The 16,065-nt window shown below is 39.7% G+C and overlaps 1 protein-coding gene across 1 annotated transcript in view; it reads left to right on the top strand.

The window, feature by feature from the left end:
• LOC101645938 (glutamyl aminopeptidase) overlaps nt 1-16,065 on the top strand; it is a 104,330-nt gene that overhangs the window by 80,046 nt on the left and 8,219 nt on the right. Inside the window, exons 14-17 of the mRNA XM_004703463.2 lie at nt 12,575-12,725; nt 14,213-14,286; nt 14,394-14,498; nt 14,587-14,757. Coding sequence (XP_004703520.1) covers nt 12,575-12,725; nt 14,213-14,286; nt 14,394-14,498; nt 14,587-14,757 — 501 coding nt within the window. The remainder of the gene's footprint in view (nt 1-12,574; nt 12,726-14,212; nt 14,287-14,393; nt 14,499-14,586; nt 14,758-16,065) is intronic.

Here is a 16,065-nt window from a genome sequence, read left to right as displayed (position 1 = left end):
TAAAAAGGACAAGCAATGTATTCCCTTAATTCAGTTCTTTGTACGTAAGCCCATTATAAGATTTTATGGCTAAAATTGTCAAAGCTTGTTCAAAACTCTATGGTAAGAAGATTGACCCACTGTGGTCCTCTGGGATTGATCAGAATTAAGGCATCAGTTAGGAAAAGTTGATTTTTTTTTTCATGGCCAAACAGTAACATGTATTTAGGAAAAGATAACAACAACAACAACATAGATTTGAAAATGAACAAGTAGTAGCCACAGCACCTCTGCAATTTTTTCAGGTACTAGCACCATGAATTCAACGAGTATTTATTGCATGCTGACCCTGTTTTAGGAGTTAGGGACCCAGGAGACGTGTTTCACTGGATTCGTAGTGTTCCCATCCTCGAGCTGATCAATATACTGAGAATGAGATGCTACTACCTGGTGGAGACTCCTAGAATTTCTTGGATAGCTGGCCCTTTTATGGGCCCCTCTACTTCCCCACAGTTATATTGCCCATTGTCCCCCAACACAAAATTGTACATTTCAAGAGAGGAGGCACCCAGTCTTCTTAATCATCTTATCCAGGGTACCTGACCATGCTGTGCTCACAGTAATGAAAACCAAACCAAACTCCTTGAGATCAAGTCCATGTGGATTCAGAGTGCCCCTAGGACAGCATAGAAGTCTCCCGCTGTGGCACCACAGTGCTAGTCTTTTCAGAAGCAGACCGCCACATCTTTCTCCCAGGGTGGTGGGTTCAAACTCCAACTTTTCATATAGCTGCCAAGTGATTTAATCCCTGGGTCACCAGTTCATAGTACATGTTCAATAAATATAGGCTGAGTATCCTGGAGAGGAGGGAGCCCTGGTGGTGTAGTGGGCTGCACCTGTGGCTGCTAACAGCAAGATTAGCAGGTAGAAAGCACCAGCCACTGAGCAGGAGAAGGATGGATACAGAGCAAATAAGCACAATCGACCGTGTCCTGCAGGGTTGTTATAAGTCAGAATCGGCCCAATGGCAGTGAGTTTGTTTTAATAGCTGGAAGGATAATATAACAGCACTGGAGGCTTAAAAACTTTTCCACACAAACCTCCTAGAGAATGTGCTGGAAGCCAGAAAATGTTCTTGATGTTTGTCAAAGTGGGAACTATAAGGCTAAAACATGGGGTTTTATTTTTAACTAGATCAAAATCTTGGTTCCATATAACCTTGAGTAAGTTTCCTAATTTTTCTCTGCCTTGGTTTTTTTATTAGTAAAAAAAAGCTGACTTCATAAAACTCTCTTGAGGAATCCATGTAAAAGACCTAGAAGGTCATCTGGGCTCTAGAGGTTACTAAATAGGGTCAAGGTCATTACAATGACCTTGCCAAAAATGAGTGGAGGAACTTAACTTATTAATTATTGACGTGTCCAAAAAGTATCTACCAAAGATTCATGGCAAGAACAAGGCATTTACAAAAGCTCTTTTGAGTCTCTCATTTATATTACCTTTGTAGGCAACAGATAATATGATTGCCTTTAATGAATCTCAACATTTATCCTCTTAAATTAAATTAAAGAGGTGCATTCTGTTAGAACGTGACAATTTTATTAATTTAATAAATAGCAATTGAGCATCTACTATGTGTCAGACACTGGGCTCTCGTCTATGAAATTTGGTGGCAAAAGATGTTCTCTAAATGTTTTTGTAGAACTACTTAAAGTGATTTCTGGGCAATCCTGCTGTGAATGCCTCGTGCTCATTCCCAAAGGTTAGCACCTTGACTGTGAGGCCCGGCACAGAACTGTAATGTTGCCTTACTTTAATCTCATTCTCATCACAAACCAGCAAGCTTTTGTTTTTGTCCTTATATTTAGTTATTTTGCTTTAAGATGAAGTGAATGCCTCTTACACAGTTTCTCTAAGGAATTGTGTGTAAAGCTATTATCTCACAGGCTTGAAATGTTCCTCAACTCCTTGGCTGTAGCCCCATGAAACTGTGAAGCACTGCGGAAAGGAAAAGTGAAGCAAACAAACAAGAAAGGATAGAATAACACAACAATAGATCCAAAAAATGCCCGAGGTAGCCTTTGGCCCAATGTCCTTCAGCAAACATGAAGAAAATGGAAGGAGAAAAGGAACACACACTAGAGATGATCAGAGGTTTGTCGAGAACACTCTGAAACAGGGACGACTGCTGTTGTGTCCACTCTGACGCATTGGAGTCCTGCAGGGCAGCGGAGACCTGTCTCCAGGGCTTCCTAACTGTACGTCTGTACAGACGCAGATGGCCGGCTCTCTCCCACAGACCAGCTGGGAGGTTTAGACTAGAGCCAAGTAGTTACCCACTCTACCCCTAGGGAGTTGGGGAGGAGAAATCTATGGATCAAAAGGTAAATGCCTGTGGTAGGATTCGAACTTATTTCACCTTGCAAGGTGGGGATCCCCCAGGCGTTTCCCCCAACCAATCCGCTAGCTCTTCTGTCACTGAAGGCTTGTATATTGTCATGATGCTGAACGGGTTTCACTGTAGCTTACAGACTAAGAGTTACCAGGAAGCAAGACTTGACCATCAATTTTCTGAAACCAACCAGTGAAAACCCCATGGACCACACTGCTTCAATCTATAGCTAATCCTGGTGATGCTGCGTGACCAGGTTGCACTGTGCTCTATAATGCTGGGGGATACTACGAATCTAGGGCCAACTCAAAGACAATGAGTTACTACAGTAACAGCAACCCACCCCAACAGGAATTCTGGGGTGGTGCAAACAGGATGCATGTAGCTGCTAATTAAAAGATTGGGGGTTCAAATACACACATAGACATGTTGGGAGGGGAAAAAAAAGACTTAATGATCTACTTCCCAAAAGGCAGCTATTGAAACTGTTATGAAGCACCAGTTTGCTTCAATAAACATAGGGTCTCCACGAGCTGGAATCAACTGAACCAAAACAGGTTTACTTGGGGCTCCAAAAGAATACAGTGGTTAATTACAAGAAAAAAGAAACCATTACCACCAAAAATACTGGCATGTAGCTGTACGTATAGAACAATATATCTACTGCGAGTCTGTCAGTGTGCCATACTGTGGTGGCTTGCATGTTGCTGCGATGCAGGAAGATATGCCACTGGTATTTCAAAACCATGGCGAACAGGTTTCAGTAGAGCTCTCGGACTAAGAGCTGACAAGGAAGACAGAATAGGCTGTCCGCTTCTAAGGGGGGAGTGACTGAAAATGTTTACAGAAACAGCAGTCAAGAACTCAAACAACATCTTATACTGGGTAAATCTGCGACACAAGATCTATTTAAAGAGTAAAGATGTCATTTTGAAGAAATATGAGGTCCCTGACCCAAGCTTCAGTGGCATAGCAGGTTACATATGCTGTGCTGCAACTTCAAGGTCAGCCATTTGGAACCACCAGCCCCTCCTTGGGAAAAAGATGAGGCTTTCTATTCCAGGAAAGAGTTACTGTCGCAGAAACCCACAGGGGCAGTTCAAAACTGTCCTACAGGGTCACTGTAAGTCAGAATTTGGTTTTGTTCTTTTGGACCAAAGTCATGATATTTTCAATCACCTCATGTGAAAGCTGGCCATATGCATGTGAAAACTGACAATAAGTAAGACAGAGCACAGACTAATTCATGCATTTGAATTACGGTGTTGGCTTAGAATATTGAAACACCATGAACTGCTAGAAGAACAAGCGAATCTGTCTTGGGGAAAGGGCAGCCAGAATGCTGCTTAGAAGTGAGAATGGTGATTGCATGTTCTTTTGACATACTATCAGGAGACTAGTCCATGGAGAAAATTATGCTTGGTAAAGTTAAGTGTGAACTAAAAAGAAGACAACCCTCAATGAGATGGATTGACAAAGAGTTGCAACAGTGGTCTCAAACATAACAACTGAGTGTGGTCAGGACCAGGCAGTGTTTCCGTCTGTCACGCATAACGTTGCTGTGAGTCACAGCTGGCTCCAGGAAACCTACCAGCAATATTATAGATTTATTTATATACATATATATTACTTATATATAAATAACTAGAGCTCTCAGCCTAAGAGCTGACAAGAAAGACATAATAGGCTGTCCACTTCTGAGGGGGGAGTCACTGAAAATACAGAAACAGCAGTCAAGAACTCAAACAACATCTTGTATTGGGTAAATCTGCAGTGAATTAATAGCAATTGACAATCACACTAAATATAAATTAATTAAATGCACAAGTCTAGAGGCAGAGAGTGGATAGATTGATTTTAAAGCATATCCCATTAGTATGTTTCCCACAAGAGACACACCCTTGACCCAAAGACAAAAACTGGTTAAAAATAAAAGAATGGAGGGAATATCAAGCAAACACTAACCACAGGGATTTGTTTCACTGGCGGCGTAGTGTTCCCCTCCTCCATATGAGCAGTAGCCTGAGAATGAGATGCTCTCGGGAGTTGCAATAATAATTTGACATGTTTCTGACAAAGTACACTTTAGAATCAATTAAGACAGACCAAGAAGGGCATTATATAATGTTTGGAGGAGCAACACCAAGAAGATATAACAGTAATTGAAAGTTGTGCAACCAATGACTCCAGTCCAAAATGCATCCAACAAACTCAGAATGGAAAAGAGCTTTGCAGTGATCACAGGGGACCCTAACATGCCACTTTCAGCCATGGAAAAACAACTCAAAAGGAAACCAGCAAAGACGCAGAAGCTTTAAGCAGCAAACTCAATCAATATAATCAGAATATACCACCCCAAAACAGCACGATAAACATTCTTTACCTTGTGGGAAATTCTCTAGCACACAACATGTTTTAGGCCACGAAAGCAAGACTGAATACATTCAAAAACATCAAAATAGTACAAGGCATCTTCTCTGACCATAACACTATAAAACCAGAAACCCATGATAGGAAGAATAAGGAAAAGTAAGTATATGGAAACATAACACATTACTTCACAATTATTGGGTCATAGAGGAACTAAAAAAAATGTGATCAAAGACCTATTTAGGATCAAATGAATATGAAACACAACATACCACAACCTGTGAGACAGTACTCAGAGGAAAACTTATAATGATGAAGACACATAACAACAACAGAAGAATCCCAAATCAACTCAACCCTACAACTTGAGCAAATAGAAAAGAAAGAGCAACTAAGGGTCTAGTTATCAGAAGAAATGAAAGAATCAAGATCAAAGCAGGAATAAAAGGCAGTAGAAAACAGAAAAATGATTAAAATAATCAGCAAAACTAGAAGTTGGTTCTTTGAGAGGATCAATAAAATTAACAAACTGCTAGACAAATTCTCAAATGAGAAAAATGAGAAGACCCCACCAAAATACATAAATGGGTGGCATTACAATAGAACCAATATAGAGACCAAACACAGGCATCATAAGAAAACATTATGAAAACCTGCACTCCAACAAAATTTAAAGCCTATGAGAAATGGACTGATGTCTACAAACTACCAACCCAAACTAGCACAAATAGAGAATGAAAATCTGAACAGATGCCTGGAAAAGTAAAAATTGAAGATGGCATAAAAAAAAAAGTCCACCCTAGAGCTCCTTCCAAAAGGCCTGGCCCCAATGGCTTCCCTGGAGAATTCTACCACACAGTCAGAGACCATTCCAGAACAGAGACACACTCACACTGTTCTAGAACATAGATGAAGGAAAACTCCCTGATTCATTCTATGAAGGTAATATAACCCAGAAACCAAAGGGAGGCAAAAGAAAAAATAAAACACTGCCATTGAATCGATTCCAACTCATAGCAACCCTGTAGGATATTGTAGAAATGCCCTTGTGGGACTCTGAGATACAAGTCTTTGCGGGAGTAGAAAGTCTCATCTTTCTCCTGAAAGACAGGAAAAGCCGTAACAAGAGAATAAAAATACAGACTGATGTCTTATGAATATAGATGCAACAGCTCTCAACAAAATTCCAGCCAACAGAATTCAACAGCATACCAAAAAAAAAAAATGCATCTTGATCATGTGGGGATAATACGAGTTAAGATAGGGTTTTTCAATATCAGAAACTCAATCGAGTGTAATTATCCACTTAAAATAAAACAAAGGAAAAGAATCCCACAATCCTCTCAATCAATGCAGAAAAGGCATTTGATAAAATCCAACACCCTCTGATGAAAATTCTAAGTAAAATAGGAATAGAAAGGGAACTTCTTCAACATCATTCAGTCATCATATGTGCAAAACACATGGCCAGAATTCTGTGCAACAGAGAAAGATTGGGAGCACTGAGAACTGAAAAGAGACAGGGTGCCTATCATCACGCTTACTGAACGTGTACTGAAACTCCTAGCTAGAGCCATAGGCAAGAAAGGGAATGAGAGCATCCAGGTAGGAAAGAGAGAAGTAAAACAATCCATGTTCACAGATGACATGATCCTCTTCAGAGAGCATCCTGGAGCATTCACAAGAAAGTTACTACTAGAAAAAAAGAGAGAAAGAAAAGAAAGTTACTGAAATTAAGGAATTCAGCAAAGTGACAGGGTATAAGATCAACACACAAAAATTTATTGGGTTCCTCTACACTTCTAAAACCCAAAGACAAGCTCACTGCCATTGAGTGGATGCCAACCCGTAAGTGACCCCATAGGGCAGGGTAGAACTGCTCCTGTGAGTTTCCAAGGTTGTAACGGCTAGCAGAAGCAGAGCCCCATCTTTCTCCTGGACAGCAGCTGATGGTTTTGAACTGCTGACCTTGAGGATCACAGCCCAACATATAACCCCTACACCATGAGGGATCCTACAGCTACAAGGAGTACTCCAAAATGGAAATCAAGAAAAAAAAACCCACACCATTTACAATACTCCACCCCTAACTCCCAAAGGGTAAAATACCCAGGAAAAATACCTAATCAGGTACCTAAAAGACATACAAGAAAAATTGTAAAAAGTTACTTCAAAGAACCAAAATAATCCTACAAAATCGAAACAATATGACATGCTTATGGATACAAAAACTTAACATTGTAAACATGTCAATCAATGCCATTCAAAATGATCAATGGCAACATCACAAGTCTGGTCCAAATCCCAGCAACATTCTTCAATGAAATGGCAAAACTAATCTCTACTTTCCCATGGAAAGGAAAAAGCCTGTGACTAGCTAAAGCAATATTAAAGAAGAGCAAAGTAGACTTCATTCTTCCCAATTTCAAAAGTTATTATACAGACATAAGGATCAACAAGAACTGCAAATCCAGAAGTAAAATCCATTGGGGAAGAAATAGTCTCTAACAAGCAGTGCTGGCAAAAATGGAGTATCTATTTGCAGAAAAATGAAATGATCCATACATCACACGATACACAAAAACTAATTCAAAATAGACCCAAAGCTTAAATGTTCAAACTAAAACTATAAAGCTCATAGAAGATAACTTAGGGAAGGAGAGGACCTAACTTAGGCCTAAATGTTCTACCTAGCACAACAAATTAAACCAAAACCATTACTATCGAGTATATTCCAATTTATAGTGAGCCTGTAGGACAGAACAAAACTGCTTTGGATTTCTGAGACTGTGCATCCTGACAGAGGCAGACGGTACTGTTGTGGAGCAGTTACTGGGTTATAATTGTTCGCAGCCCAGCCTTCAGTCTGCTGTATCTTCAGCATGCCTCAAGTGCTCATATACATAGGCAAGCACAACGGGGCCCAGTTAGGGAGATTTTTCAGACATAGCCAAGCATGTCTTTGGATAGTTTACTGAGCTAAAAGGCTTTGGACCATTTCTACAGGATAACTCAGTCAACTGGCATGACATAGTTCATAAAGATACTATCGTACAACTTAATTTTTAAGTAGCATCTGGGTACTGAAACACTTGTGAGTGGCATACTAAGAAACCTTTATTGATCTCTAGTCATTGGAGTAAGAGAAAACGAAGGAAGTAGAAGACTCAACGAAGAAACTATTATAAGCCTCTGCAAGTCTGCCACTGTAAGAACTATATGCTCTCCGGTTACCACTACCAACCCTTTCTTTGCTGGTCCCTAGAATAGAAAATAAGTATGGAACAAAATTCAGGCTAGACTTACTGTCTCAATAAACCCAGAGGAACCTCTGTGACTATTGCCCGAAGACACCCTTTTACCTTGGAACTGAAGCTGCTCCTAGAGGTCATCTTTCAGCCAATTGATAGATTGGCTTACAAAAGAAACAATATGACCTGTGAATTGGAAACGCCCTTCAACCATCAGTTGTAGGAGACCAACATTTACCCAAAAGCAAAGATGAGAAGGCCAGGAGGGGAAGGGAAGTTCGACTGATGGAAATAGAATAAGCAGAATCAAAAGGATGAGGATGCAGACACATTGTGAACATTGTAACCAATGCCATCCAACAAATTGTATATAAAGTCTGGTTTTCACTAGGTTCTCATGGTCTGCGAACCTAATCTACTGGGTAAACTTTCACACACACACACACACACACACACACACACACACACGACAGAAATGTAACTGTTAGACTTAAAAGCAGGACTTAACGAGTACATTTGAAAATAAACATATCCATTTTAAACATTGTTTTATTGTATAGTAAGTGGGTGTTAACATTTCAGATCGTCAGATTAGTTTGCAACACTTAATTACTAATCAAGCCTGCCGGTAGTTTACCCCTCCTCCTTTCTTTACTTTCTCTTCTTGTAGATTACTATCTTCCTCACCCCAGTTAGGTTGTTTCCATCTTCTTGCTATTGTGGCCAATGCTTCAATGAACAACGGAGTGCGTGTGTCTGTTCCTGTTACCGCTCTTACTTCTTTAGGCTATATACCCAGGAGAGGGATTCCAGGATCGTATGGAATTTCTATTCCCAGTCGTTTGAGGTACTGCCATATCACTTTCCACAGGGCTTGTGCATCTTTACATTCTCACCAGCAGTGTATGAGGATTCCAATCTCTCCACAGCCTCTCCAGTATTTTTTTTAAGCTTGGCTGTCATTGTTGGCGTCAGGGGGCATCTCAGTGTTGCTGTGATTTGCATCTCCCAGATGGTTAGTGATCAGGAGTATTTCTCCATATGGTTTTTGGCTATTTGGTTGTCATCTTTGGTGAACTATCTGCGCGTGTCCTTTGCCAGCTTTTTCATTGGATTATTTGTCTTTTTCTTCTTGAACTATTGCCATTTTCTGTAGATTTTAGAGATCAGGTCCATGTCCAATGTGTTATTTTCAAATTTCCCCTATTCTGTGGGTTCTCTTTTTACCCTTTCCATGACGTCTGTTTATGCACATCAGTGTGTTATTTTTAGTAGATCCCAGTCATTTATTTTGTGATCTCCTTTGTGTGTTTCCTTAATTATATTTGACAGTGTGTCTATGCCTAGAAATAGGGTCCTTAAATTAATCTTTATTTTCTCATTGATGGTCTATATGGCTCTAGGATTTCATTTAGGTCTTTGAGCCATCTTGAATTTGTTTTTGAGCATGGGGTGAGGTGTGGGTCTGGTTTTATTCTTCAACAGATGGAAATCCAATTCTGCCAGCATCCTCGGTTTAAGAGACCATGTCTAGCCCATTTCATGTTTCTGGTACTTCGTTGACAATCAGTTGACTATAGGTGGATACATTTATTTCTAGGTTGTCTCTTTTGTTCCACTGGTCTTTGCATCTCCCATTGTACCAATACCAAATTATTTTAACCACTGTAGCTCTATATTCATCATTCTTCTTATACCTTCAGACCTAATCTGAAGGTCTTATATTCCTACTGCCCCTGCATGAAGGTACAAAAATTTTGGTCAAGGTAATGAACAAAGGAATCACCCATTCATTTCAGGCAGTACAACAGCCACAGTTATATGATAGGCCTGATTCAATAAACAAAGAAAGCTTTTAGTTTTCCCCTGCTCCCAACGTAGACCAGTTTAAGGCTGGCCACCTCCTTGAGGAATGGGATCCTGCCTGTTCTTTCCATGTCCCTGCTTGAAATGCCTGCTTCTCTCCTCTTCCCACACTGCCAGCGTTCCTTCCAGAGTTAAGGCAAGGAGTTTTCAGAGGGTGAGTTAGTCCAGGTAGACTAGAGAAACAAATCCATGGAAACTCATGTGTATAAGAGAGAGGTTTATATAAAGGGTAATTGTACATCAAGAAAACATCCAAACCCAGTCCAGTTCAAGCCGATAAGTCCGATATTAGCCCAAATGTCCGATACCAATCTATAAAGTCCTCTTCAGACTCACAAAACGTATGCAGGATGATCACAGGTCAGTGGGTAGAAAGTCTTTGGATCCAGTGATGTTATAAGCACCTCAGCGCTGGCAGGGGTCTCCACATGGCTTCTCCAGTTCCCAGGGCAGCATCAGGGTAGGTCCATGTGGCTTCTCCTCAGGGATGTCTCCAGGGAGTCAGCCTTGTCAGTAGAGAGTCTTCAAGGGAGTGAGTAGAGTGAGAAAATGTCTCCCGCCTCCAAGGAGGAACAATAGGAGTTCTCAGAATTCTCAGGAGAAGGCCATGCCCACACAGAGGCCTCATTGGTTATAGCTTGATTGACAAGCCAGATTCCACCCCTTCACTCGTAATCCTCTCAAATTGACAGCAGATTATGTAGCTACCACTGAGGGAGAATAATGAGATGAAGTAAGCACCTGATATATGTGCTATCTCCTTTTGGTCCTCACCTTCATAAGTGTTTAAAACTGACTTTCTCTTGAAGTGTGTTTTTTATGGTATTTTTGCCACTCATTCCCATTGGGCGATCCGCAAGGTCTGCAGTTTGAAACCACCAGCTGCCCGACGGAGGAAGACAGGCCTTTTACTGCTATAAACAGTTAAAGTCTTCAAAACTCACAATTCCAGTCCTACCCTGTCCTATAGGGTCCCTATGAGTCAGCATCAACTCGATGGCAGTGAGAGTGAGATTGTTTTTGCATTCTGCCTTTGAGATGAACAACCTGTCCATCTGGTTGCCTCTCATGATTCATCTTATCTTTTGGGCATCCTTTTCCAGCTGAGGCTTCTACCTTTTAGTGACCTTCTCTGAGGGGCAGGCCACCCCCAGAGAGTCTCATCTCATCACTCTGAGGTCAGAGTGCTAGCCAACAACTATCTCCGGTTCTTTATCTATCTGGGGGTTTAAGAAAAATGGGTAGAAGTCTCCTCGTGCTCCCCTGAAAGCTCTTTTCCCTGGCCACTTTTCCTAAACATTCCTATATTCGCCTCTTTGTTATTTGATCCTCAGAGCAACAACTATTCTTCATAATCCACTGTCACTGAGATAGCTCTGATTCATAGCAGCCCTGCATAGGTTTCTGAGACTGTCAGTCCTTATGGGAGTAGACAGTCTCTTCTTTCTCCCACAGAGCGATTAATGGGTTTAAATTGCCAAGTGTGAATTAGCAATCCAATGCTTATACCACAGGGCCACCAAAGCTAGTTTCCTGAAAGAAATGCATTGAGCGAACATGGTTGTAGCTTGGTTAGCCTGCTGATACAGATCATCATTGAAGTCAGAATTCTCAATTAAGTTTCAAATGTCAACACAATTTCCTGCCATTTTCACTCATACATTCTCCCCTAAAAAGCACCATTTCTTGATCTTATTCATACTTCTTGAAGGGACCCTAAACTCCCCAAAATGCAAATCCTTCTAAATAAGATTAAGAGTTGAATAAAATGGAAAGAAATCAGCTCTCTGAACTGGAAACAAACTCTGACTTACACCTATTAGGACAAATTCTATGTCAAAATTTTTTATTTTTGTCTAACTTTCCAATAATACTTTTTCTTCTAATCAAAGTCTTCACCTCTAACTATAATGGAGAAATCAAGATATAATAGTATGTTCTTAGTCTCAAAATTAATTCAAACCTTATAATAGAACACAAGGCAACTATTACTTAGGTTGATGATTTTAAAATGTTCATTAATTTAAACTTTCAAAATATAATTGGAAAAGAGAATTTTGGTCAAAGATTCTTTCTAAAAGTTAGGTTAAAATTTGAAGGAAGCACAGCAGATTCCTGAGAACATGATTTCGAAAGGTTCTAGAATCATTCTTAAGTTTAATGTTCCTTTAAACTTATAAATGACTATAGTATTTTAGAATTTCTGTATTTATGAAGACTTGTAAAGTATATGAAAGAGGTAATGTTTTGTGAAAAAAATAATATCTCACCTTTAATGTTTTAAGTATTTGTTCATTGAGCTTTATTATCCATGTTTCCTCTTACTCTACAAATGTAATTAATATTAATAAGGTACATTTATAGCAAAGCATTTCTATATTTTACCCAGTTTCTGAACTGGAAATTTAGAGGCTTCTATTAATTAACATGAACTGCATAGCTAAGTGGCTTTTGTTTTATTTGAAATATTATATATCTTAATGTTCTGTCCCCATTTTACTATTAACAATAGGAAAGCATTAACATAGCATGTGTGTGTATAAATATTTTGATTTGGCCTTAGCAGTAAGGATATTTTATTAGGTATTTAACAGGAGGATTCTCATTAACATTCAATGCTATGATTCCCATATTAGTGCTTTTAGTTCAATGGAAGCGAAAGTTGAGGATTTTTTTCTTTTTAATTAACTGGTTTTTATTGCTGTTCCCTTCACAGAGCTCAAGTGTTTGATTATACAGTGGCTCTGAACTTGACCAGGTATCTCTCAGAGGAACTGGATTTTTTACCATGGCAGAGAGTCATTTCGGCTATAAGCTACATCATTAGCATGCTTGAAGATGATAAAGAACTATACCCTATAATTGAGGTGATGTGAATGATATAATCTTATTAAAGCACAAGTTCATCCATTAGCAGAATAGGAAGATTTCTGGGAGAGGGGGCCTGTAGGGGAACACAAAACACAAACACGCATCTGCCAGACAAAGGAGAGAAAAGGGAAAAGGCAATGACCCAGCGAACCCAATCAGGAACTGTTGTTACCTGGTCTTTCCCCTCGTCATTGGTGTGTCCACTCACTTCTCACTTGCTGACATGTGCGATTCCGAAGACCTAGTTCTGAGGCAAAATTGACTTTATTGAAAGTAGAGGATGTCCACACCATTACATAACTACCCAGTTGACACATCATCTTACCATCACAGCTGTTATTACTTTCCTCTCCAACATCAGTGCTTAATCCATCATTACAGCACAACATTTTAAGATAATGTATTTTTTGCTGTTCTTATTCATTCAAAATGTGAGATAACCAGGGAGATGGTAAGGGAGGAATAGGTTTACTTGTAATCCAGTGTAACACTTCAAGATAGATTAGTGCCAGAAGAAATCAAATAATTAATTTTTAAATAGGCATTTGAGTCCAGAGATATCAAATTGATCCTATTTTTAAATTAATGTATCTCATTTAAAGTGAATTTATTCTTATCAAAATGTCACACCATATTTCCTTGTTCTTACTGCTCTTATTTTAATGGTATTGTAGGATGGTCCTGATAAGTATTTTGTGGCTTCTGTAGCACTTTGGCCAGATACTTGTAATCTGAGGCAAATTCTAGATTCAAATTCAAACCGATAGGTCTTCCATTGAGTAAATGAAAGACCTTGGAGAGATGGCTTCATATCTGTGAGCCTTAATTTCCTTTGTAAAAATAGATGCCAGCACTTGACTACTTCTTGGTAATGGGATAGTGAGGAGCAAATAATATAAAAGTCCTTTTGTAAGTCTTACAGCCTAGTTTTTGTTATTATTTTAACAGTACTTGAATCTTCTTCTTAGTTCAAGGGATATACCATGTATTACTCTACTACATATACTAACTTAAATTTGAATTTTAAAAGGAACTAAACAATGTTAGTCCCTTTGAAGGAGCGCTGGTGGTGTAGAGATTGCGGTTGGACTTCTAATCAAGGTCAGCAGTTCAAAGCCACCAGCCCGTCCAAGGGAGAAAGATGAGCCTTTCTACTCCCATAAAGAATAGAAATTCATGGAGCAGTTAGATGCGGTCCTATAGGGTCACTGTGAGTCAGAATCGATTCAATGGCAGTGAGAACCCAATGTTTGCTAAAACATTAGAGATAGGCATTGTATGGTTCATAACTTCAGAATTGTAGCAAAAGATCAACATGATGAAACTGAGTACTTCTCTTTCCTAAAGATAAGCCCAAAGTTCTATGAACTACTAAAACAATTTTTAAGATTTTAATGGGATGCCATAGATGATCATAAATGGAAGACTGTTGATAAAGCGTAAATTATTACTCCTTTTACATGGTGCCTTTTTCCCCCCACAGGAATACTTCCAAGGTCAAGTGAAGCCCATCGCAACTTCTCTGGGATGGGAGGACACTGGAGACCATATAAAAAAGTTATTTCCTATCTTTTTAACATTAATCAACATTTAACATTGGTTTGTGTGTAGGATGTTTGAAAAAACGGTCAAGGCTCAAGCTTTGTGTTTCTCTGTTTTCTCAGATTACTCCGTGCCGCTGTGTTAGGGCTTGCATGCAAGATGGGAGATCAGGACGCGTTGAACAATGCTTCCCAGTTGTTTGAGCAGTGGCTACGTGGAAGTGGAAGGTGAGAATGCACCACGTTTCCATTCATATCAGACCTTGAGCTGGAGCAGCGCGTAACGGGCATCTCTAAACCCTGTTTTTCCTTGTAGTCTTCCAGTAAATCTTAGGCTCCTGGTATATCGGTATGGCATGCAGAACTCTGGCAATGAGACTTCCTGGAACTATACTCTTGAGCAATACCAGAAGACCTCACTCGCTCAAGAAAAAGAAAAACTGCTCTATGGGTTAGCATCCGTGAGGAATATCACTCTGCTGTCCAGGTAAGCTGGGCTCCTGTTTGACTTTGCTCTTGTGTTCCTTCGCATCCATCCTGACTCACTGCAACTCTACCTGACAGAGAAGACCTGCCTCAGAGGATTTCCTAGGCTATAATCTTTATGGGAAGAGATCATCTGGTCTTTTCTCCCACAGAGTGGCTGGTGAGTTTGAACTGCCAACCTTTCGGTGAAAAGCCAAGCTTTTCACCATTATGCTACCAGGATTGCTTTTAATTTGCTTAGAAGAAAGGTGTATAATGGTTTATGTGCCACGGTGTCTTTAAAGCGAATTGCTGTCAAGTCAGTTTCCAACTTCAGACATGTGCTCCATGGGGTTTTCAGTGATGTTTTCATTAAACAATGAAGAAATTTGATCTCTTACCCAAAAAATGTCTGGTGGGACTCAGTTTTCAATTTTGGGTGACAACTCATATTTTCATCCAAGACCCAGGTTTTCCCTTTGGGTTCTGCCATCCTAAGCATGCGGGATGTCTCGTGACTTCCAGAACCCCACACAGCATATCTGCACACAAACATCTTCAACAAGGGCAAGTGAGGAGCCAATGGGTTTCTCCTCACATGCCAAGTCTTTTCTCTCTTCCGTGCCATGAGAACAAGTCTTTCCACTTCTTTTTATAATCCCAAAGTGGAATTATAAATAAATTCTCTAAATACAATGAGTTTTCTTTCCTTTGGCTCATTGGACCAATCATGGTGCTCTGGGTAAGGAGTTGGCCTTATACTATATTCTAGGACCAAGAATAACTAATGATGCTGAGCAGAACTGAGCTCCATGGACCAGTTGCATACTCACAAATTATGAACTTAAAGTCCACTCAGAAGATACATAGATCCCTCGCAACCCACCTGTGCATCTTCCATTCCATATACCCACAGTCCATTTTCTTCTGCCTTATTTAATTTTTTCACTTAGTTATGGCTTTTGTATTATTTACTTCATTTACTTAACCGACATATATGAAGTTTTTTCTTTGTGTAGGCATATAGATTATGGCAATAAAATCAAATACTTATGGACCCCAAAGAATTTAAAGCAGGACTCAAACAGACTCAAATACCTCCAAACAGATTAATTATGAAACAAAGTGTGTTATATGCACACAATGGAATATTACTCAACCATAAAGTGAAATGAAGTTCTGATGCATGCTATGATATGAACAAGCCCTGAGAACATTATTCTTAATAAATAAGTCAGTCATTTGAAGGTAAACAAGCGGCCATCTAGCTCAGAAGCAACAAAGCCCACATGGAACAACATATCAACCTGTGTGATCACGGGGTGTCGAA

This window comes from Echinops telfairi, unplaced genomic scaffold, assembly GCF_000313985.2.
Source record: "Echinops telfairi isolate 266 unplaced genomic scaffold, ASM31398v2 ScPeMD7_7468;HRSCAF=8506_0, whole genome shotgun sequence".
Classification (NCBI taxonomy): domain Eukaryota; kingdom Metazoa; phylum Chordata; class Mammalia; order Afrosoricida; family Tenrecidae; genus Echinops; species Echinops telfairi.
This window is presented reverse-complemented; position numbering and strand designations above follow the sequence as displayed.